This window comes from Lagenorhynchus albirostris, chromosome 2 (assembly GCF_949774975.1).
Source record: "Lagenorhynchus albirostris chromosome 2, mLagAlb1.1, whole genome shotgun sequence".
In the NCBI taxonomy this organism is placed as follows: domain Eukaryota; kingdom Metazoa; phylum Chordata; class Mammalia; order Artiodactyla; family Delphinidae; genus Lagenorhynchus; species Lagenorhynchus albirostris.
In genome coordinates this window covers 27,409,720-27,432,622 of record NC_083096.1, presented here as the reverse complement: position 1 = coordinate 27,432,622, position 22,903 = coordinate 27,409,720, and the positions used below count along the sequence as shown (strand labels likewise).

The window sequence follows — 22,903 nt, the reverse complement described above, 5'->3', positions numbered from 1 at the left end:
GAATCAACCTAAGTGTCCATTATCAGATGAATGGATAAAGAAGATGTGGCACATATATACAATGGAATATTACTCAGCCATAAAAAGAAATGAAATTGAGCTATTTGTAATGAGGTGGATGGGCCTAGAGTCTGTCATACAGAGTGAAGTCTGTCAGAAAGAGAAAGACAAATACCGTATGCTAACACATATGTATGGAATTTAAGAAAAAAAAATGTCATGAAGAACCTAGGGGTAAGACAGGTATAAAGACACAGACCTACTAGAGAATGTACTTGAGGATATGGGTAGGGAGAAGGGTAAGCTGTGACAAAGTGAGAGAGTGGCACGGACATATATACACTACCAAACGTAAAATAGATAGCTAGTGGGAAGCAGCCGCATAGCACAGGGAGATCAGCTCGGTGCTTTTTGACCACCTAGAGGGGAGGGATAGGGAGGGTGGGAGGGAGGGAGACGCAAGAGGGAGGAGATATGGGAACATATGTATATGTATAACTGATTCACTTTGTTATAAAGCAGAAACTAACACACCATTGTAAAGCAATTATACTCCAATAAAGATGTAAAAAAAAATTCCCGAATTTATTTTACCTTTATGTGCTAATGTGAATATTATAATGCATCCTTGTTGTCTTGAGACTTTTTGAAAAAGCTTTGGGTGAAAACAATAGAATTCTGATAAAACCTATGTAATATATTAATAACTAAAGTAGTAAAGAATTTAGCTTGTCAGACTCTTGACAACAGATATTTATATATCTATAAATTTAGTAAAATTTAGAAAATCATCACTATGAATATGATATGATACTTTTAATTTAAAAATCACCCAAGTCACACCTCCACAAATTAGTAAGTAGAACTAGAATGCTGACTGCCGGCATTTCTGTCTCATGTGAATTTAAAATGAGATAATTGAAGACAAAATGCCAGCCAGATAATGAGAATCTGAAATAAGTATGAGAGGATCTCAAGATTGGCATGAAACTGGAAGTCATATGCAAAAAGAAAATGAATTTTATCAAAGGGCTTACTATAGAGTGTACAATGAACTAAAACGTGGACAAGAATATTAAATAACAGAAAGTGTTAGGTTCAGTTGTACCCACATAAAGAATATAGACGAATGTGAAAAATTTATTATTTAGAAAATCTTTGTAATGATTTTCCTTTCCCCACTAATGAATCTCTTAACCTCCAGGAGATTTCAGCCTGGAGAGGGATTTATAGAGGTTTGGTTTACAGGCCTGAAAGAAATAAGGCTATGAGTAAGATTTTGGGAAAGAGTCCTAAGTAGAGACATTCTAAATCAAACTAAACACCTTAGTCAGTGTTCAGTTTACTTTTTCTCCCCACGATATTTTTCTGCTTCTCATATGAATGTGATAATACTTAAGCTACAAAAAAAGAGTGGCTTGGATATGTCAGCAGCAGTGTGATTGGTCACATTATTAGAGTACTTTTATAATCTCCAGATGCTGACTTACTGTCCACCAAAGGTTTCACTGAACTTTCATAACCTTGTTCTACTGAGCTCCAAACCAACCCTTGTATATTCTATACTATAGCCAAGGTACATACCTTGCATCATGCCACAAAAAAAGAAGAATCCATGGTACTCTGCTTAGAAACTAGTAGTAGATGTCAAATCCAATGAATTCAGTTGCTATCTTTCAGTTGTATATCTTTACTATACTCTTACACTTAATATACTTTCCTTAACTTTTAAGGCTTCTCTTGTCTGGCTCCTTCTATCCAGAATCCTCCTTAGGCTTCTCTCATCACCAACATGTCTGATGTTGGTATCTTCAGGCACCATTCTTAGCCATTTATTTTTCTAACTACACACTGTTCTCACACTGGACATTTCTTCCCTTCCTTCGTTTCCGCATTGCTGCTGAAGTCTATTTGTATCTCTGACCTGACTCTCCCACTTCCTTCAGATCCCCACGAGGTAACTCACATACAGGATGATCAACTCAGAACTCATTCCTTTTACTGTGTTTCCTGATTTTACAAACAGCCCAGTATCCACACAATTCCCCAAGCAGCAAATAGGAAACTGTGTGATGTTTCCCTTTCTCTCCATTTAGTCATTAAATCCTGGGAATTCTAGTACCTAAACACCATTCAGAATTTGTTTCCTTCTCACTAATACTGGCTCAATTAACAAGCTTATCATTTTTATGATCGGATTACCAAAACCTTCCAACTTCAGTAGCTTGTAAGTAGTTTCCCTGTATCCAATTTTGTCTTTTCCAATACATGCCTCATACCACTACCAAAGTCTTCTTTGTAAAACATTTCATACAGACATCCTTCCATGACGCTTCACTGCCTTCAGGATAAAATCTAAATTACTTGGGAGAGATCTGTCCTAACATGACCCTACCTACCTGGTTAGATTCTTCTGGCTTTTCTCTGCAGGACTCTATGCATCATCCATACTGTGCTACATCTGGGGAGATCGGGGAGAGCTTGCATGAGCTCCATCACACTCTAAACATTCTATTTTCTCTGTGTAGGAATGCTCTCCCTCTCATCCTTATTTATGTAACTTACAGTTACATTCAAGACTTAGCTTAGCAACTACTTTAAGAAGTGTTTCCTACCCTGGCATTCTCCTCCTTCCTTTTGGATTGATTCAAATAGGCATTCTCTGTATCCCACAGCAACCAGTGTTTTCATAGCAATAATGACACTGCATATGTATATTTTCCTGTCTGTCTCTCCAATTAGATACTCATCTTCTAAAGTAAAGTACCATATTTTCCTTATTTCTACATCCTCTGAGTTCCAACTCATAGTAGTTACTCATTAAATATTTAATAGGCAAATGGACTATAATGGAGTGGGTTCTAAAGTTAACACATAGATTATGAGGTATAACCAAAATCATCCTTGGAAATTCCTTAGGAAGGTACTACACTGAAGACCAATATACTGTCTCAATATAGTTAAGCTCAGCACAGTTTTTCCTCTAGCATCGAAATAATATAGTTTCTTTAGATGAACACCTCTACTTACAATGCACTTAATGACAATGTTTTATAAAAACTATGTATTTTTAAGCACTAGAATTTATATCCCATGAAACTCTAAGGATGGCAAGTAGAAACTGACGTGGAATAAAAGAATAGCAAATTTCTCTCTCATCTTCAGGTCACTCTGAATATACTCAGCAAGCGGAATGGCAGAATCACCATTTCCTTCTTTCCTTGCCTTCCACTCTCCTTCCTCCCCTCCCTCTCTCCCTCCTTCCCTCCTTCCTTCCTATCTATCTATGTTATCTCTTGCTGGGCCTATTTCTTTGAATTCATATAAATTAAATAAAATTATTATATGACTCCATTGTACTGATACGCCTATAAGCAGCCACTGTTGATTTTTCACAACCAGTATTTCTCTCATAATCTACTTCCACCAAGATTATGTAGTGCTTTAAACAATATTGGCAAATGCAGGGATAATAACAAGCATGGCCATGAGCATGCTAAACTCTTGTGCAGTCTATCAGGCTGAAAGAAGTTCAGACAGTCACAAAAATGTGAAGAAAGTATAAGAAAAGAAATGTCTCAGCTGTTGATCTTATGCTTCAAAATAAACATTCCAGAACATAGGCTAAAAGAATACTATTGCTAATTAAAAATCAACAGACAATAAATATGAATTGAGTGAAAACTTAGCTAGTTATAATTAACTTCAATGGGTCCACTAAAGAAGCCTATCTCTGGGCAAACACTGGAGAGAAAGAGATTTGAGGATGCTGCCATTTGGGTGAGTACTATCAATTTACCAGAGCTTACTTTTCAACAGGCTAGTATTCTCTGCTCAAGTTTCCTAGATACCACACAGACATTCCACATTTGGGAAACTCATGGTGTATCAATAAGTGTTGGTATGGATTGTTTGTATGAATTTGTAGATTTCTGTACTTTAATTCTCTCTACTTCAATCTTATTTCAAAAACGTAAGTTCTACATTTAGTAGTTTTTCTACAGCAATTGAGTTTTCTGCATTTCTAGGAAGCATCCCTGAGCAGAATAATGGCATGGTGAACCTAAAGCAAAACCAAAATAAAATAAGTCACCATAAGCATATACTGAATATAGATTTCCTTCTCAGATAAGTTTAATAGGTGAAATAATCCCATCGCTAAAGAAAACCATCTGGCTAGTCTGAAAATATGCTTTTGTGTAAAAAAAATTTTTTTTAACAGTCATCAATTGATTAATCGCCGAAGTACTCTAGGTTTAGAATAAAAGTGCAGGTGCCACCTAGCTCCCTCTACTAAGCTTCTAGGCAGCTTCCCTTCATCCCACCATCCAAAATTCTTCTTTCTTTCCTGTGAAGTCCCATGGTCCTTAATCTATGCTTCTGATAAAAGTGATAATTATCACTTTACACTTAGTATAAATTTTGTACCTAATCTTCCCCACTAGATCATAAACTCTTTGAGGGTAAAAGTTATGTTTAATTGAGATTTGTATGCCCCATAGTATCTACCGGCGTGCCCTGCTCATAATAAATATATACTTTATAAATACACTCAAAGATACTTCCTCCTGAAAAAACATTTTCAGCTTTTTTTCTAAAGTAAACTATATACCATATTACTTTCTATTTTTCTTCCTATTTCTCAGCAGTTCCTAGTTTACCACTTTTGCTAACTTCTTTCATCCCTGTTCCCTGAGGGAATCTGTTCATCTATTCACTTATTTACTCATTCAAAACATCCAATAAATATTTGAAGGTGCCAGAGTTATACCAGTAAGTCCCTTAGGGAGCTCTGAGTCTAGTAGGAAAGATAGATAAGTAAATACATAATTATAAAACAATGTGCTAATTTTTGTAATCGATGCAAACACATGATACTGTCTAAGAGTACTTCTGCAATTTAAGAGTGCTTCTCCAAGATTTTGCTTGCAGTTTATCATTTCCCTACGTAATATTCTCTCCCCTGGTCATCCATCCATCCATCCCTCCATCCATCTGCCTGCCTATCTTCCTTCCTTCAATTTTAATACACAAAATACAAAAGCTGCACAAGAATAAATAAGTGAAAAATAAGTTGTCCTCCCATCTTTTCCCCAGGGACTCAGCTTGCCTTCCCAAACGTAAGCAATAATGTCCAGTACATAATTTCAGAGATACTCAATGCATACACATATATATGGTCTTACTTTAACACAATAGAAGCATACTTTATATTCTGTCTGCACCTTGTTTTTCTTATTTCATAACATATCTTAGAAATTTCCTTGTCTCAGCCCATATTGGGCTACCTCATTCTTTTTAATGGATATAAAGTATTTCACTGCGTGGATGTAACACTGATTAAGCAGTCTCCTTACTGAATGCTCATTTAAGGTACTACAATAGTGCAATGAATATATTTATCCATATATTATTCTGTGGTATATTTGTGAGTATGTTTGTAGGATAAATTCCTGGAAATGAACTTGCTGGGTCCCAGAATACGTGCTCTTTCAATTTTGATAGATACTAACATAGAAGTTTCACCAATTTCATTTCCCACAAAATAGGAAATATCCACTTCCATAACTTAAGTTACAGTCTTTATGGGAATGGCTCCCAAATCTGTATCCATATTCTGACCCTTTATTTATTCTCTGTGATACCTCCACATATGTTTTTCTTAGAACCTTAGGAAAAAGCTTTCCAAACCCAAATTTATAATTTTACCCTTAACACATTCTTCATAAACTCACTGTATATATTAATTTTCCTAATCCCAACCAAAAGTCACTTTTGATATGTTTTTTTTTAAATAAATGTATTAATTTTATTTATTTATTTTTGGCTGTGTTGGGTCTTTGCTGCTGCACGTGGGCTTTCTCTAGTTGTTGCGAACCAGGGCTACTCTTCATTGCGGTGCACGTGCTTCTTATTGCGGTGACTTCTCCTGTTGCAGTGCACGGGCTCTAAGCGCGTAAGCTTCAATAGCTGTGGCATGAGGGCTCAGTAGTTGTGGCTCGCGGGCTCTAGAGCGCAGGCTCAGTAGTTGTGGTGCACGGGCTTAGTTGCTCTGCGGCATGTGGGATCTTCCCGGAACAGGGTTTGAACCCATGTCCCCTACGCTGGCAGGCGGATTCTTAACCACTGCACCAGCAGAGAAGTCCCATGCCTGGGCTATTATAATCTAACTACTCAACTTCTTCCTCTGTGCTTGCCTACCAGTGATTCTGCTCATATCATCCTCTCCGCCTGAAATATCCTCTTAAATCAGTTCCCCTGATGAAATCTCATTAAGCCTACCCTAAATACTAGATCATCCATAACACATTTTCTTTTATGAATTTATTAACACTTAGGTCTTTCACTATATAATAATACACTTATAAGATAAATTTAAAGCTCTTTCACTATATATTCTAATTTGTAATACAGTTATAAGATAAATTATAAATTCTTAACACATTTGGATAAACTCACACTGCCAAGGCACTCAAAATGTGTTTACCAAATGAACGAATGAATTTTTTGCAATGGACTAATTCCTATGAGTCTGCTAATTCTATAGGGGAAAATATTGTATAAGGGATATTTTCTTCTTCCTTCCTTCCCTCCTTCCTTCCTCCCTCCCTCCCTCTCTTTCCCTCCCTTCTTTGTTTCTTTCTTTTCCTCCCTCCCTCACCCTCTCTTTTCTTCCATTCCTCCTTCCCTCTCTTCCTTCCCTCCTTTCAGATAATAAGACTATTTTAAGGTCTGTGAGATACAAGCCCTTATTTAATAATTAAACTTATTTCAGAACACTCACAATGTGAAATATTTCCAGTTAACTAGTGCAGTTAATTGCATTTTCCCTCCGCATTGATTTTGATCAAATATAGGGAGGAGAAAGGATAAAGAATAAAGCAATAGGTGAAATATACTACTAAAATGATTGAATTTCCCTTCAAAACTACAAAATTCCTTAAAAATCCCTTACATACAGTCAAAGTTACTCTAACTACTATGTAGAAGAAGGCAGAACTCAACCACAATGTGCCTATGGCCTATTGTTAAACAGAGTTTAAAATGCACAAAATAATTTTTCATAAGTTTCACAAATCTTTAGGAAGAACTATGTAAAGCATCATAAACCCTCTATTTCTGGTTTTCAAAATTAAAAACCATGATTTTAAAAATCATATCTGTAGTAACATTTTTTTGCATTTAAAAAATTTAGAAAAAAGAGTATGATTAAACGTTCCTATACATAGAAGTCATTGTAAAAAATAAATGATCCTTATGTTTCATTAGAAAATTATTCAGCTCCCATTTACTAAAATAGTAGAAAGAGCTATACAAATCCCTATCAAGAAGTAGAGAACTATTACATTATAACTTGTATTGTAAATAAGTTTTAAAAAATAACAATACTACCATGCAAATGCAAGTGCTGGTTATACTTCTTGACTCACCTCTCCCCCATTAACATATTCCATCACAAAACACAAACGGTCTTTTGTCTGGAAGGAATATTTCAAGGACTTGAAATGAAAAAGAAAAAATGTTATATTATAATCCTACATTCTTACAACGGTATCAAAAAGAGAATACTTAGAAACAGTAAGCATGATTGATAAAATGAATTGTTTTTGTTCCTTAAGAGTGTATTTATTCCCTTAAGAATGCTTAAGTAAAAGTTTATGAGAAATATAAAACAAATTTTGTGAAGATCAGCAATAAGTATTATTTGGGGAAAATTAGAATTATGATTTTTACTAAAAATAAACTTAGTAATTTTTATGAGCACTTCTCAATCTACTATGTCATCTACTTGAAACTGTATTGGTCCCTAAAGTTCTTATCCATGAGACCTTAAAAGTAAGGCCTACAAATTACTTCAGGGAAAGTCTTAGGAGTACAGTTATAGTGGTTATACTTGGGTTTCTAATATAGTTTCAGTATCACTTCTTGCATAGAGGTCGCATTACATGACCCAATCCAATAGAGTTGTTTCAGATAATCTTATAGGTTATAAAGATATTAAAACTTTAGAGCCAACTATCTTAATACTTTGAAAAATAAACACACAACAATGTAACAAAGTAAGTCTATGTATCTGGTGATACCTCTGAAAAAACCTACTAAATAATCCTAAATCTTTAAAAGTTTCTCCTTTTGAAAGTCTGTTATTTTTTTTTTTTATTTTTATTTTTTTGCGGTACGCGGGCCTCTCACTGTTGTGGACTCTCCCGTTGCGGAGCACAGCCTCCGGACGCGCAGGCTCAGCGGCCATGGCTCATGGGCCCAGCCGCTCTGCGGCCTGTGGGATCTTTCTGGACCGGGGCATGAACCCGTGTCCCCTGCATCGGCAGGCAGACTCTTAACCACTGCGCCACCAGGGGAGCCCTGAAGGTCTGTGATTTTTAATCTTAATACACTTCATTGGAACAAGGAACATACAGAAACTTTGCAAATTATGCCTCTATTACAAGCAATCTAAACGGGACTAAAAAAAAAAATCAGTCTGTTTCAAAATAACTAAGTTATATGTATTTAAGTCACAGTTTATACTTTATCTAATGAAGAAAATGTACCATGACTTATCCTATTTTTAACTTAAATGCTATCTTTAAATTTATTTTTAAATGTATTTGCTCTATTTTTTTTAAGGCAGTGAAAGCTATGGGAAGAAAAAGAAATCTCAAAAAACTCATGGGTATATAACGAGAGGACTACAAATGCATGCATATTGTAAACTTAATCCATACATTCTAATAATTTCCCCCAAACTGACTTATCTACAAAGAAAATGTCATACCTAAATAAATGTTATTTTTCATAGCTTAGATTCTATAATAAAACTCCCTTAAATATAAAATGTTATAACATCTTTCCTCTAAGCACTTACTGTTAAAAAGGGATGTCTAGTGTTCTTTAATACTCTGCTTTCAGTTAAAGTGTGTGCCACTTCATCCTACAAAAGAAAAAGGCAAGCCTTTAATATATGTTCTGAGCACAAATAATATAAAAATTTTGCTATTTCTCTAAGACCAGAAGAGGTAAACACAGACACAGAAAAAGATTTTAAAACACATGCTCCCTTTATTGCTAAGCTTCTCTTCCACCAAAAAAAAAATCAAATTAGTGATTTAAATCAGATGGCTATAATGTATAAACTGATATAAATTCAGTCATACTTAATGTATAGCAATAATGATATAATAATCAGCAAAAATTATCAGGGATAGAGAAAATGAAATAGTAAGCCTTTCCCCTTGAAGAGAATGCCTTATAAGTTAACAGCTAGGCATGGAGTAGTTAATATTTCCATGTCTGTATTACATTGTATTCAGGGGGATTTAAAGGATATATTTCATTAAAGATCATAGAATTTGTTGCAAGTCGTCTACCTAAAAGAAAAATCAGTTATTGAAAAGGGGGACACAGTACCTGTATAAGATTTAATTCTTAAAAAAAAAGATTTAATTCTAAATTATACATTTTAGAAATAAAAACAGAGTATAAAAGCTGTATATTTTTGCTTGTGGCTTTTTTAGCATGCTTCTTTTTTTTTTAAAAAAAAGGTCACAGCCTATTCTAGGTGACACTTTTTAAATCTGCATATATTTCAAACCAAAAATACACTAAGAGTGTATTTCCCCAATCTTGTACATAAATTTCATCTTGACATCAAAAGTGAACTAGGAAAGATTTCCTCAACATATGGAGAACTGGAAAAATGTTTCATATTTTAAAAATAACACTATCTTAAAGAATGAAAGGAAAGGAAGACAACTGCTGAAACTAACACAGCATCTCTGGTCTCTGCTGCTGCCAAGATCCTGAACAAGGCCCTTACTGGATCAATTTCTTAATATTGCTGGCAAATCACAGTTAGGTTATAAGTAAGACAAGGGAACATTAGGATACTGCATTATATTTATTATTTTTATAAAAGCATCTGACCTTAGTTAGACTTAGCAGATAAATGAGCAATAGACTGATCAAAGATGCTAAAATCCAAAACCCATTCCAAGAGGGAGAGACCAATTCTGTCTGAACAGAAAGTAAAGTGTAATGACATAGTATTTAAAACCAGTGAAATAAAGTATGGGTAAGAAAGCATTCCAGTCTTATTCGTTTAATAAGAACCAGAATTAAGTGTTCAAACAGTATGAAAGTCCCTGTCATATCATACTATAACTTCTAAATTAATTAAAGTAATACCAAATATCTTAATACAAAATAAATAAGCAGGAATGACACCATAACTAAGTTCTGTGCCCACAGTGCCTAGCATAATGATTAACATACAGTAGGTACTTATTAATGTTTGTTGAACTTAGCTATTTATCATAGGAATGAATTCCAAGATGTCAAATGTGTGGGAATTCACTCATTCAATCATTTATTCCTTCAATAGATATGAAACAAATATATTCTGGGTATTGTTCTACCCATTGAAGACAGGGCAACTGAACAACACAGACCAAAGTCCTGCCCTCATGGAGCTTTCATTCCAGTTAGTCAGACGGTGGTCAGTATTAATGGAAAAAATAAAAAAGAGAAGTGGATACTGCAGTTTATGAGAATCATATAATGAATGTAAAATACAAGATTAAGGATTACACAGTGGCTATTTTGAGATATAGAACTGAATTCAATGATTAAAAAACCAAATCCTCGATATGCATTTACTTAATGTTAAGACAGTGCAAGCATAAAGTGGTTTAAAAAAAAAGATATGATTCTTTTGCTCATGGAGTTCACATGCTAGTGGACAAGACATAACAAATTTGTAAATATCCAATTTAAGAAATAATTACGAATTCTGATAAGTGATCTGATTTTCTTAAGGGAAAACTGGGGTATCTACTATAGTAAATGGGATAATGAAGGAAAATCAATGCTACTGGAAGATCATAGGTTGGGTAATGTGATGGTGTAGGCGATGGAGGATCAGAGGCCCACAGCTGATTTCTGTTTTTGAGTTTGCTCAGCCTCCTCTGAGAAGGACAGCAAAAACAGGAGGGATCAATCAGGAGACAACTGCAGTACAAGAGTGAAATGAGGATGGCCTGGATGACAGGAACAGCAGGAACAAGAAAAAATGTTTGGAGTATTTTTGAGATATAAAATTAATAGTAAAAAACTAACAGCTATATGCTTCCAACAAGAGGGTAAAGCAGAAGAAATATTTCTTTATATGCAGTCAGAAAGAGATTCACAGAAGACATAACATTTTCCTATTATACTTCAGGATTTTAAGGGATTTGAGGCAGTGAACTAGGAAAAGACTTAAAGAAAGGTAAGTATGAAACCAGAAAAGATATTCTAGTACTTCAGAAAATATTTCTGGCAGATATTTCATTCTATTTTGTTGAAACAAACTCATTATATGTAACAGTTGTTTTTCTAAATCACTTCATAAGTTTCATGAAAGATTATATTTTTTCTAAATTCTATGATCTGCCTAATCACATTAAAGGAGCCAAGTAAAGATGTAGGTAGGCAAAAGCTAAAAACAATATTTCTTTGTTGTAAGAATGATACCAGAATTAATACCATGTACATATCTTTCATGTATTAAAATGTATTTTCTACCATATTTTTACATCTGATCAAATTAGAATTTCCCCCTTAATGCAAATTTAATGGTACAATATTTCACATACTAATTAGTTTCTGCTATGAAGATAAGGTATGCACAAGCTAAAAAGTAAACACAGATGTCAATAATTTTTAATTACAGTTAAAAGCAATATGTCAAAACAAAAAGTTATAAATAACAGTGATAAAGCTTAGTGGCTAAAACAATATGATGCTTTTTTAAAAATCCATTTGTTGATCATGATTACAAATGAAGAGTGCTTCGGTATATAATGTAAGTATAATGTTTTCATGAAAAAGCTTTTGAAATATAGTTTCATGGATATTCATCCATGGTAAAATACTAAACAATGAATTTTAAAATCTAATTTCTTTCATAGAAAGAAGTTTACAGAGAATGGAATTTTATTTCTTGCAAACATGAGGCAGAATAGTCTTCCTCATATTTATTTTCTCAATTGTCTCTAATTTAGCACTGTCCTCTACTACACAGAGTTTAAAATTCTCCTTTCATTTGCCGCACTTATTGTGTTGTGGTAGTTAGGGGTTGTTTTTGGAGGAGGCACAAGGAGTAAATGACGACAGAGAAACAGAAGAAAAGAACATCTCTATTACTGAGGACAAAGGGTGTCATCTCCTTTAATCCTTGTAGTAACTGAGCAGGTTTGGTTTGACTATTCCCATTTTATATGAGGCAATCAAGGTTCACAAAAGTTAAACTGCTCAAGTTGCAGGTGAAAAGGTCAATATTGATCCCATCTAAGTCCAACATCAATGGTCATTTCCACTTCACCACACTGTCTCCCATCTTCAAAAAGCCTGGTACCAACTTAACTAGGTACTTTAACTCTGTTACATTATTTTCTCCATTTTGACAAGACTATAATGACTGACTTTTATCAGAAGCTGGTTGAACTCAAGATACATCATATCTAAAGCATTTTTTTTTTTTTTATCCAGAGCTATAAATGACACTCAGAGGAGGAGATGTAGCAGGTGTGGAAGCAGAGAGAAGAGGGGAGACGTTTTTACCTTGGCACCTTTATTCTTAATTAAACCACAATGACTACAAGTGATCATTATTTACTTGTTCTGTTTTGACAAGCCATATGTCAGCAATCTATACATTTTTCTTCTGTAGCAAAGATGTCATACTTATTAAGCTCTAAATTTTGGGGTTGTAACTTCCCCCTCTTTGGAAAACTTGAGCAATGGCCCAGATGCAGACTTCTAATACTTCCACTCTCCAGCTCTCACACTTTCTCCTCACCGTTCCTTCATTTCTATTGCTATTACCTTTTTTGAGGATCTTTTTCATCTTGATGGAAAAAATGAAAGCACAATTGTTCCCTGTTGTCTATGAATATTATATCACCTTTATCAAATGTTGTTATTTGATACTTATTTATTTATTTATTTTTGTGGTATGCAGGCCTCTCACTGCTGTGGCCTCTCCCGTTGCGGAGCACAGGCTCCGGACGCGCAGGCTCAGCGGCCATGGCTCACAGGCCCCAGCCGCTCCGCGGCATGTGGGATCTTCCCGGACCGGGGCACGAACCCGTGTCCCCTGCATCGGCAGGCGGACTCTCAACCGCTGTGCCACCAGGGAAGCCCTAATACTTTATTCTTGATGCTCTTGTTCCAAATATCAGGCTGGCCAAAAAGTCTGCTTGGGTTTTTCATATGATGTTACCGAAAAACCCAAACAAACTTTTTGGCCAAACCAATGTTACTTGGATGGAGGGCTACATGAACTTCTTTGACTTCAGTCATGACATAATCTTCAGCACCTAGTCCTTCTTAAATTGTAGAACATGCTGCTTGTCTATATTGCCCTTCACTACATTCCCTTCTTTCCTTCTGCCTCTTCCAATTCCCAGTATTGGAATACATCAATCTCTACTTTCTCACTTTTACTGATATATTCCACATCTCAAGGGGAATAAAATCACAAACATACTGACTAGCACCATTATAATGCCCTCTCTAATCTCAGCTGAATCTTCTTAGGATTCTTTAACTCATCCCTACCAAGGTCATTCTTCCATTCCTCAGTATGAATGTTTCAAAACTTTCCCAGGCCTCCTACCAGGCCTAGTATGTATGATAAAATATACACACAACCCCACAAGGTTACCTTACCTAGTTAAACTACTGAGCTGAGATTGGCACTGAGGTCTATCTGACTTTCATTAAGTCCAGGAGATTTTCATAAAGTTGTCTTTCTTTATCTCAACCTCACTCCCACAGTTTCATCCTACTTCCTACTCAGAATAGAGGTCATTAACCTCTTACCTTCATAGATACACTCATTCCCTTGGTGACTTCATTCAGACTATGACCCTAAATACAGTCTATATGGTGATCATGGACTTCCACATTTGTGTCTCAAATGCAGGCTTCTTCCCTAAACTCCAGAAATGCTTATTTGACATGGATGTCTAATAGATGCCTTTAACTTGGGTGTCTAACAGAAATATCAAATTTGACATGTCCAAAACCTAATTTCTAATCTCCCATGAAAAGGCCTGTTTCTCCACAGAAAAAAAATCATCCCCATTGCTGCAAATGGCAACAGCATGCTTCCAGTTGCTCAGGCCAAAAACCTGGCAATGATCCTCAACTCCTTACTTTCTCTCATACCCTACATTCAATCTGTCAGGCAATCCTGATGACTCTTCATCAAAATATACCCCGGATTGATTACGTCTTACCACCTCCACTGCTAATACCCTAATGTAAGCCGCTATATCAATTATCTGGATTATTTGCCATTAACTCCTAACAAACTCCCTGCTTCCAACCCACAGTCTATTCTCAACACTGCAGCCAAAGTGATGATATTAAAATGAAAATTATATCATGTTACTATACTGCTTAAAAACTTCCAATGGCTTCTCACTACACTGAGTAAAAACCAATATCCTTACAACATCTACCACTACCCTAAACAACCCTTCACTACTTTTACTCTACACAAGCCATGCTAGACTAGATTCCTAGCTATTTTAAAAATATGCTCCTTCCTCAGTGCTTTTTTGATTGTGATTTCCTCTGTCTGGAATATTCTTCCTCCCAAATACCTGAAGTCTTCCTCCCAAATACCTGAAGTCTTCCTCCCAAATACCTGAAGTCTTCCTCCCAAATACCTTGCTTCCTCATTTCCTTCCAATGTTCACTGAAATTTCACTTTCTCAGTGAGGTCTTCTGTGATCATTCTATTTAAAACTACAAAACCCACAAAAATCACAAACACTACTATTCCTTGTTTCCCTACCCTACTTAATTTTTCTCCATGGTATGTATTAATTTCTTACATACTACGAGTTACTCATTTGTCATGTGTCCGTTTCCTGACTAAAATGTAATTTCCAAAGGGGAGGAATTTTGGTCAGTCTTATTCATTCACATATTCCCATTGCCTAGGGCAGTAACTAGTAAATAATTAGGTGTTCAATTTATATTTGTTGAAAGAAAGAATGAATGAATCAGTAAATAGTGAATGATAACCCTAGGAATGATGCTAAAGAATGATAGAATCTTCACGACTGCAAGAAGCAAATCCAGAACACAAATCAATGAAATCATACCTCTGATAGCACAATGACAGATGATGAAGATGCAGCAGATCAAAGCAAATACATTCATTATCTGCTTTCTACAGTAAACCACAATCATTTGCACAATTGATAATACAGAGGTTCATGAGAATCTGAAAGAATGGATCAAAGAAGCTGGCAGATGATAAGACTTTCTGGTTAGGGGCCAGCACTTAATAACTTAAAAGCCAAGGAAAGAGAAGTGTCAGCAGTCAAGTCAAAGCACTGGTTTGATATTTTAATAGGTGTATGTGTAGGAAAGAATGAATTCAGAAGGCCTGGATTGCTCAAACCCTGTACACTCACAAGGAAAGTCAATCCTCAGGATGGTCCCTTGGCCAGCTCCTGGGAAATAAGCTCTGATCCCTTGGAATATTCTACCTGGTAAGAGCATTTTTGCATGCCAGAGATCTTGGGCCACATGACACCAGTCTGACTAGACAGTTCATGCAAACAACAGGAAGAACGATGAATGCTGTGTGCCTGATTTTGCTCAGGGTGGCTAGGGAAACCACACAGGTGCTGCTTGCCTACATGACTCAGTTAAAATAAAAATCCGGGAAACCAAGGCTTGGGTGAGTTTCCTGGGTTGACACCGCTTTGCACATGTTGTCACACATTGTTACTGGGGGAATTAAGTGCATCCATGTGACTTTGCTGGGAGAGGACACCTGAAAGGTTTCTCCTGGACTTTGTCCCATATGACTTTCCTTTTGTTGATTTTAATCTGTATGTTATCACTGCAATAAGCCATAACCACTAGTATATCAGCTTTCCTGGATCCGTGATTCTTAATGAAATATTAAGCCTGAGAGTGGTCTTAGGGATCACTGACATTTAGCACCAGAAATAGGACTTGTTAGGAGTGACGTCAACAAGATGGAGGGCTAGGAGGTCCCAATATTAGGTTGTCCTACAAAAACAACAAGCAACTACAAACTGATGAAAACAGCTTTTGAAAAGCTCTGGACTACAATGAAATCAGAAGAAAGCAATGAAGCAGCATAAACCCTGTAGAGTTTTTAAAAACGAGGATGGCTGCCAGAAAAGCATAGGAAGCATTTTACCTGTGACATCCCATCCCCTAGACCAGAGCAGTTAGGCACCAGAAAAGATGGTCTCAGAGGGATTTCCCCCTATGGGGAAAATAAGAGCAAGAGAACTCCAACAAGCTTCACTGCCATGGCTGTTTGCAGCTTTCACTACTGAGGATTCCCACACTCTTCACCAACACTGACTGAACTCAGCTAACAGAGCTACCGAAAGTCCACACCACTGCAGCTCCTCTCTGGGGCAGGAGCTGTTGCTGCGGATGACACCTGGCCTCAGGGACCCTAGTTGCTGCTGTGTCTGGCTCCCTGGATCTCAGGATGCCACAAAATCTAGCCATCCACAAAGCCAAGCTGCTGCTGCTCTGAGCCCTACCACTGAGTCCTAACCAGGGCTTTGACTTGCCATACAAGGGCTACTACTCTGTCTCCTGCCTTCCATGTCCCACCTTAGGGCTCTACCATGCCACAACCAGGGCCATGGCTGCTCTGCTTGTGTTCCACTCCCAGGATCCAGTTGCAGCTTTGACCTGCCGTAAATGGGGCTGTGCCACTGCTCTGTACTCTGCCACTGGGTCCCAAGTTGTAGCTTTGACCAGTCATAACTTGGGCTGCAATACCACTGCTCTGCACCCTACCCCTGGGTCCTAAGACAGGACTTTGACCTGTCATAAGGAGCCACCCTGCTGCTGCTCTGCACCCTGCCCCTAGGGTCCCGACACACATCTTTAATGGGCCATTACCAAGCAATGTTGCCACTGTTCTGCAACCACCCCTGGGTCCTAAATTGTGGCTTTGATCTGTCATCATCAGGCTGCGCTGCTGCAACTCTGTTCCCTGTCCCTGGGTTTCTGTCACCATTTGACCTGCCGTTACAGGGCCACATGCTGCTGCTCAGCACACCGTCCTTGGGGTTCCAAGTCAGAGCTGTGACCCACCATAACTGGGGCAGGTGGTGCTACATCTGCTCTATACCCTGCCCCCCGGGTTGAAAGTCAGGGCTTTGACCTGTCCATCAGTAGATTGTGCTGTTGGAGCTCTGCAACCGCCCCCAGAGTTCTAAGTTGCTGCTATGACCCAATATCACTGGGGCCAATCTGTTACTGTTCAACTGCCCCGTGGGTCCTAGGCCACGGTTATGACTTACCATTGCTGAGGCCAAGATGCTGCTGCTATAAAACTGAACCCTGAGGCCAGAGTCAGGTATTTGACCAACCATCTATAAGAAGTACACTACTGTACTCTGGCTCTGGGTCCCAAGCCACTGCTGAACCCTGTCATCCCAGGAATCCTGCTGCTACTGCATTCCCCTTTACCCCAGGGCCTGAGTCACTGTGGTGATTCCCAGGAACCCAGACCCCAGTTCCATGGGAAGTCTTCACGTGCCTGCACCTCAGAAACCAGTGCCACTGCCACTGTAAGTGTACCTGTGACCCCACGACTCAGGTGTTGTGTTAGCTCTGTGCGCACCAGGTGCCAGAATACCAGCTCCACTGATGCCCCAAGTGTCAGCACACCAGCCCTGCCATCAAGAGGGATTCCCTTGGCTAGAATTTTGACAGGCAGAAAAGAATAGTAGGATCCCTGCAGCTTTTGCCACCACTGCCACCCACATCTTCTAAAAGAAGATGTCACAATCTATGCTGATGTTGATCTCAGCTGACAGAGCTGCATGGAAAGGACTTTAGTGTGCCCTCCCTGGAACCAGAGACACTGCACCCTACCCAGCTGGCATATTCACAGTCATCTTTAGGTGATAATCTTTCCCCAGTGAAGCTAGTCTTAAAAAGCTGAAAAAGGCAACTGCTCCCTTGAATGCATGATTATCAACTCAAAGACATTAGAAACATGAAGAAGCAAGAAAACATGACATCACCAAAGGTACACAAGAATTTTCCAATAACTGACACCAAAGAAATGGATTTGAGTTACATGAAAAAGAATTCAAAGTGTTTAAGGAAGCTTAGCAAGATTCAAGTGAACACAGAGAGACAGCTAAATGAACTCAGAAGAACAATACATGAACAAAACAAGAAGTTTGACAAACTAGTAGAAATGATAAAAAAAAAAGAACCAATCAGAAATTCCAGAGCTGGAGAATACAAAGATTGAAATGAAAAGTGAAATAGAGAAATTCAACAGTAGGCTCAATAAGGCAAAAAAACCAATGTGTGAACTTGAACACAGATCCCTTGACATTTTCCAGTCAAAGAAAAAGATGTAAGAATGAAAGAGTAAAGAAAGCCTCTGTGACTTATGGGATACCACAAAATGAGACAATATTCAAATTATAGAAATCCAGAAAAGGAAGGGACAAAGGAACACAAAATATATTTAAAGAAATAAGGGCTTAAAACTTCTCTAAGCTGGAGAGAGATATGGACACCCAGGTACACAAAGCCCAAAGCTCTCCAAACAGATTCAACCAAAAGAGATCTTTAACAAGATACACTGCAAACAAGCTCTCAAAAAATGTAAGACAAAGAGAGAATTTTGAAAGCAGCAAGAGAAAATGTATTCATCACATACAAAGAAACTCCAATAAAGCCATCAGCATATTTTTCAACAGAAATCTTGCAGGCCAGGAGAGAGTGAGATGATATATTCAAAGTGCTCAAAGAAAAAAAGAACTATCAACTTAGAACACTTTACCCAGCAACCCTGTCCTTTAAAAATGAAGGAAAGATAAAGACTTCCCCAGAAAAACAAATGTTGAGGAAATTTATCAGTAGACAGCTTTACATAAAATGTTAAAGGGAGTTCTTCAAGCTGAAATGAAAAGATACTAATCAGTAACATAAAAACAGATATAAAATTCACTGGTAAAGGTAATTATACAAATCTGAAACACTCTAAAACTGCAGTGGCAGTGTGTAAGTCACTTTGATCTCTAGCATACAGGTTAAAAGACAAAGCATCAAAAATAATTATAGCTACAATATTTTGTTAATGGACACAGAATATAAAAAATATAAATTGGGACATCAATAACATAAAATGTTAGGGGGGGAAGTAAATGTGTAGGACTTTTAAAATCAATTGAAGTTAAAATGTTATCCACTTAAAATAGACTGCTATAACTGTAAAATGTATTATGAACAACAGGGTAATCACAAAGCAAAGAACTCTGATACACAAATGATAAAAAGAATCAAATATACCACTATATAAAATGAACAATTCACAAAAAAGCAAGCAAGAGAGGAAGAAAAGAAAAAAGAAACTATAAAATAATTAGAAAGCAATTAACCAGATGGTGATAGTAAATCTTTCATCATCAATAATTCCTTAAAATATAAATGGTTTAACATCTCCAATTAAAAAACACCGAGTTGCTGAGTAGATAAAAAAACAAAACCCAACTACATGCTACCTAAAACAGACTCACTTAAGCTTTAAGGAAACTCATATGATGAAAGGGAAGGGATGGAAGAGGATATTCCATGTAAATGGAAACCAAAAGAGACAAGGAGTAGCTATACTTCTATCAGACAAATAGACTTTAAGTCGAAAGTTGTAAGAATTGAACTTTAAGTTCAATTTCGACTTTAAGTCAAAAGTTGTAAGAGAAAAAGAAGGTCATTATATAACGATAAAGGGATCGATTCATCAAGAGGACATAACAATTGTAAATATATACACACCCAATATGAGAGCATCAAAATATATTAAACAATTGTCACCAAATATAAAGGCTGAAATAGACAGCAGTGCAATAATAGTAAAGGACTTCAGTACCCCACTTTCAACAATGGAAAGATCATCTATATAGAAAATCAACAAGACAATAATGGATTGAACTACACTTTAGAGCAAATGGACCTAACAGATATATACAAAAGATTCCATCCAACGGCTTCACAATACATATTCTTCTCAAGTACACACACAACATTCTCTGGGATGGAGTATATGTTAGATCACAAAACAAGTCATAACAAATTTCAGAAGATTAAAATTATACCAACTATAGTTTCCAACCACTGTAGTATGAAACTAAAAATAACAGGAGTGAAGCTGGAAAGCTCATAATTATATAGAAAATAAGCAAAACACTTCTGAAGAACCAATGAGTCAAAAAAGAAATCAAAAGGGAAATCAAAAAATTCTTGAGACAAAAGAAATGGAAACACAGTGCACCAAAATTTATGGAATGCAGAAAAAGAAATTCTAATAGAAAAGTTGGTAGTGATAAATGCCTACATTAAGAAAAAAGAAAAATCTAAAATAAAGAGCCTAATTTTACACCTTAAGGATCTAGAAAAAGAACACAGTAAGCCCACAGTTGACAGAAGGAAGAAAATAATACAGATTAGAGCAGAAATGAATGAAACAAAGATTAGAAAGACACTTTTTAAAAAAATCAACAAAACTAAGAGTTGGCTTTTTGAAAAGATAAAATTTACAAACCTTTAGCAAAACAAATTAAGAAAAGAGGAGAGGGCTCCCCTGGTGGCGCAGTGGTTAAGAATCCGCCTGACAATGCAGGGAACACAGGTTCAAGCCCTGGTCCAGGAAGTTCCCACATGCTGCGGAGCAACTAAGCCCATGCACGACAACTACTGAGCCCGTGTGTTACAACTACTGAAGCCTGCATGCCTAGAGCCCGTGCTCTGCAACAAAAGAAGCCAATGCAATGAGAAGCCCGCACACCGCAACGAAGAGTAGCTCCCGCTTGCTGCAACTAGAGAAAGCCCACATGAAGCAACTAAGACCCAATGCAGCCCAAAATAAATAAACAAAATAAATTAATTTAAAAAAAAAGAAATGAGGAGAGATGACTCAAATGAAATCATAAACAAAAGGGGAGAACATTCAAAACCGATACCACAGAAATATAAAGGATCATAAGGGTCAGTGAACAATTATACGATAACAAATTAGATAACTCAGAAAAAATGGATAAATTCCTAGAAACATACAACTTACCAAGACTGAATCATGAAGTAATAGGAAGTCTGAACAGATGAATAATGAACATGGAGTTTGCATCAGTAATCACAAATCTCCCAAAAAATAAAAGCCCAGGATCAGATGGCCTCACTGGTAAATTCTATCAACATTTAAAGAAAAATTAGTACCAGTCCTTCTTCTGAAACTCTTCAAGAATATAGAAGATGACAAAACACTCTAAACTCATTTTATTAGGCCAGTGTTACCAGGATACCAAAAAGCACACAACACCACCACAGAAAAAGAAAATTACAGACCAATATCTTTGATGAATATAGATGCAAAACTCCTAAATAAGATATCAGAAAACTGAATTCAACAATACATTAAAAGGATCATACACCACAATCAAGTGGGATTTATTCCAGAGATGCCAGGATGGTTCAACATCTGCAAATCATTCAACGTCATACACCCCATTAACAAGAGGAAGGATAAAAATCATATGATCATTTCAATAGATAGAGAAAAAGCATCTGACAAAATTCAACATCCATTTCTGATAAAATCTCTCAACAAAGTGGCTATAAATGGAACATACCTCAGCATAATAAAGGCCATATATGACAAATTCACAGCTAACATCACACTCAGTGGAAAAAAGCTGATAGCTTTTCCTCTAAGAACAGGAGCAACATAGGAGGCCCAACCTACCACTTTTATTTAGCATTGTATTGGATGTCCTAGCCAGAGCAATTAGACAATAAAAAAATAAAATAAAACAAAAGGAATCTAAATCAGAAAGGAAGAAGTAAAACCATCTCTATTTGCATAAGCATAATCTTATATACAGAATACCCTAAAGAGTAGTAGAACTGATAAACAAATGCAGTAAAGTTGCAGGATACAAAATCAATATACAAAAATTAATTGGTTTCTATACACCAATAACAAAGTCTCAAAAAGAGAAAAGTTTTTAATAAAAAAAATACCATTTATAACAGCATTAGAGAAATTAAAATACTAAAGAACAAATTTAAACAAGGAGGTAGAAGACCTGTACACCTAAAACTACAAGGCTTTGATAATTCAGTGCAATCCCTATCAAAATTCCAATGACATTTTTTACAGAAATAGAACAAAAAAACCTAAAATGTGTATGTAACAACAAAGACCCCAAATAGCCAAAGCAATCTTGAGAAAGAACAAAGCTAGAGACATAATGCTCCTTGATTTCAAACTATATTGCAATACTATACTCGTCAAAATGACATTGTATTGGCATAAAGACAAACACAAATATCAATGGAACAGAACAGAGTGCCCAAAAATAAACCCATGCATATACGGTCAATTAACTTACAACTAAGGAACCAAGAACACATGATAGGGAAAGAACACTCTCTTCAATAAATGGTGCTAGGAAAACTAAGAAGCCACAAGCAAAAGAATGAAACTGGACCACCTTCTTACACCATACACAAAAATCAACCCCAAATGGATTAAAAAGTTGAATGTAAGACCTAAAACATGAAATTACTAGAAAAAATATAGGTGGTAAGCTTCTTGACACCAGTTGTGTCAATTAACTTTTTAAATTTGATATCATAAAGAAAAATCAATAAATGGCTTATGCATAGCAAAGGAAACCATCAACAAAATGAAAATAAAACCTACTAAATGGGAGAAAATATTTGCAAGTCATATATCTGGTAAGGGTTTAATATCCAAAATATTAAGAACTCATATGACTTAATAGCAAAAAACCAAACAATCTGATTGAAAAATGGTCAG

The 22,903-nt window shown here is 36.5% G+C and overlaps 1 protein-coding gene across 1 annotated transcript in view; it reads right to left on the bottom strand.

Moving 5' to 3' along the window:
• The window catches only part of AKT3 (AKT serine/threonine kinase 3), a 393,469-nt gene that overhangs the window by 133,225 nt on the left and 237,341 nt on the right, over nucleotides 1-22,903 (bottom strand). The window contains exons 10-11 of the mRNA XM_060128626.1: nucleotides 8,867-8,932; nucleotides 7,431-7,499 (exon numbers count right to left, since the gene is read on the bottom strand). Coding sequence (XP_059984609.1) covers nucleotides 7,431-7,499; nucleotides 8,867-8,932 — 135 coding nt within the window. The remainder of the gene's footprint in view (nucleotides 1-7,430; nucleotides 7,500-8,866; nucleotides 8,933-22,903) is intronic.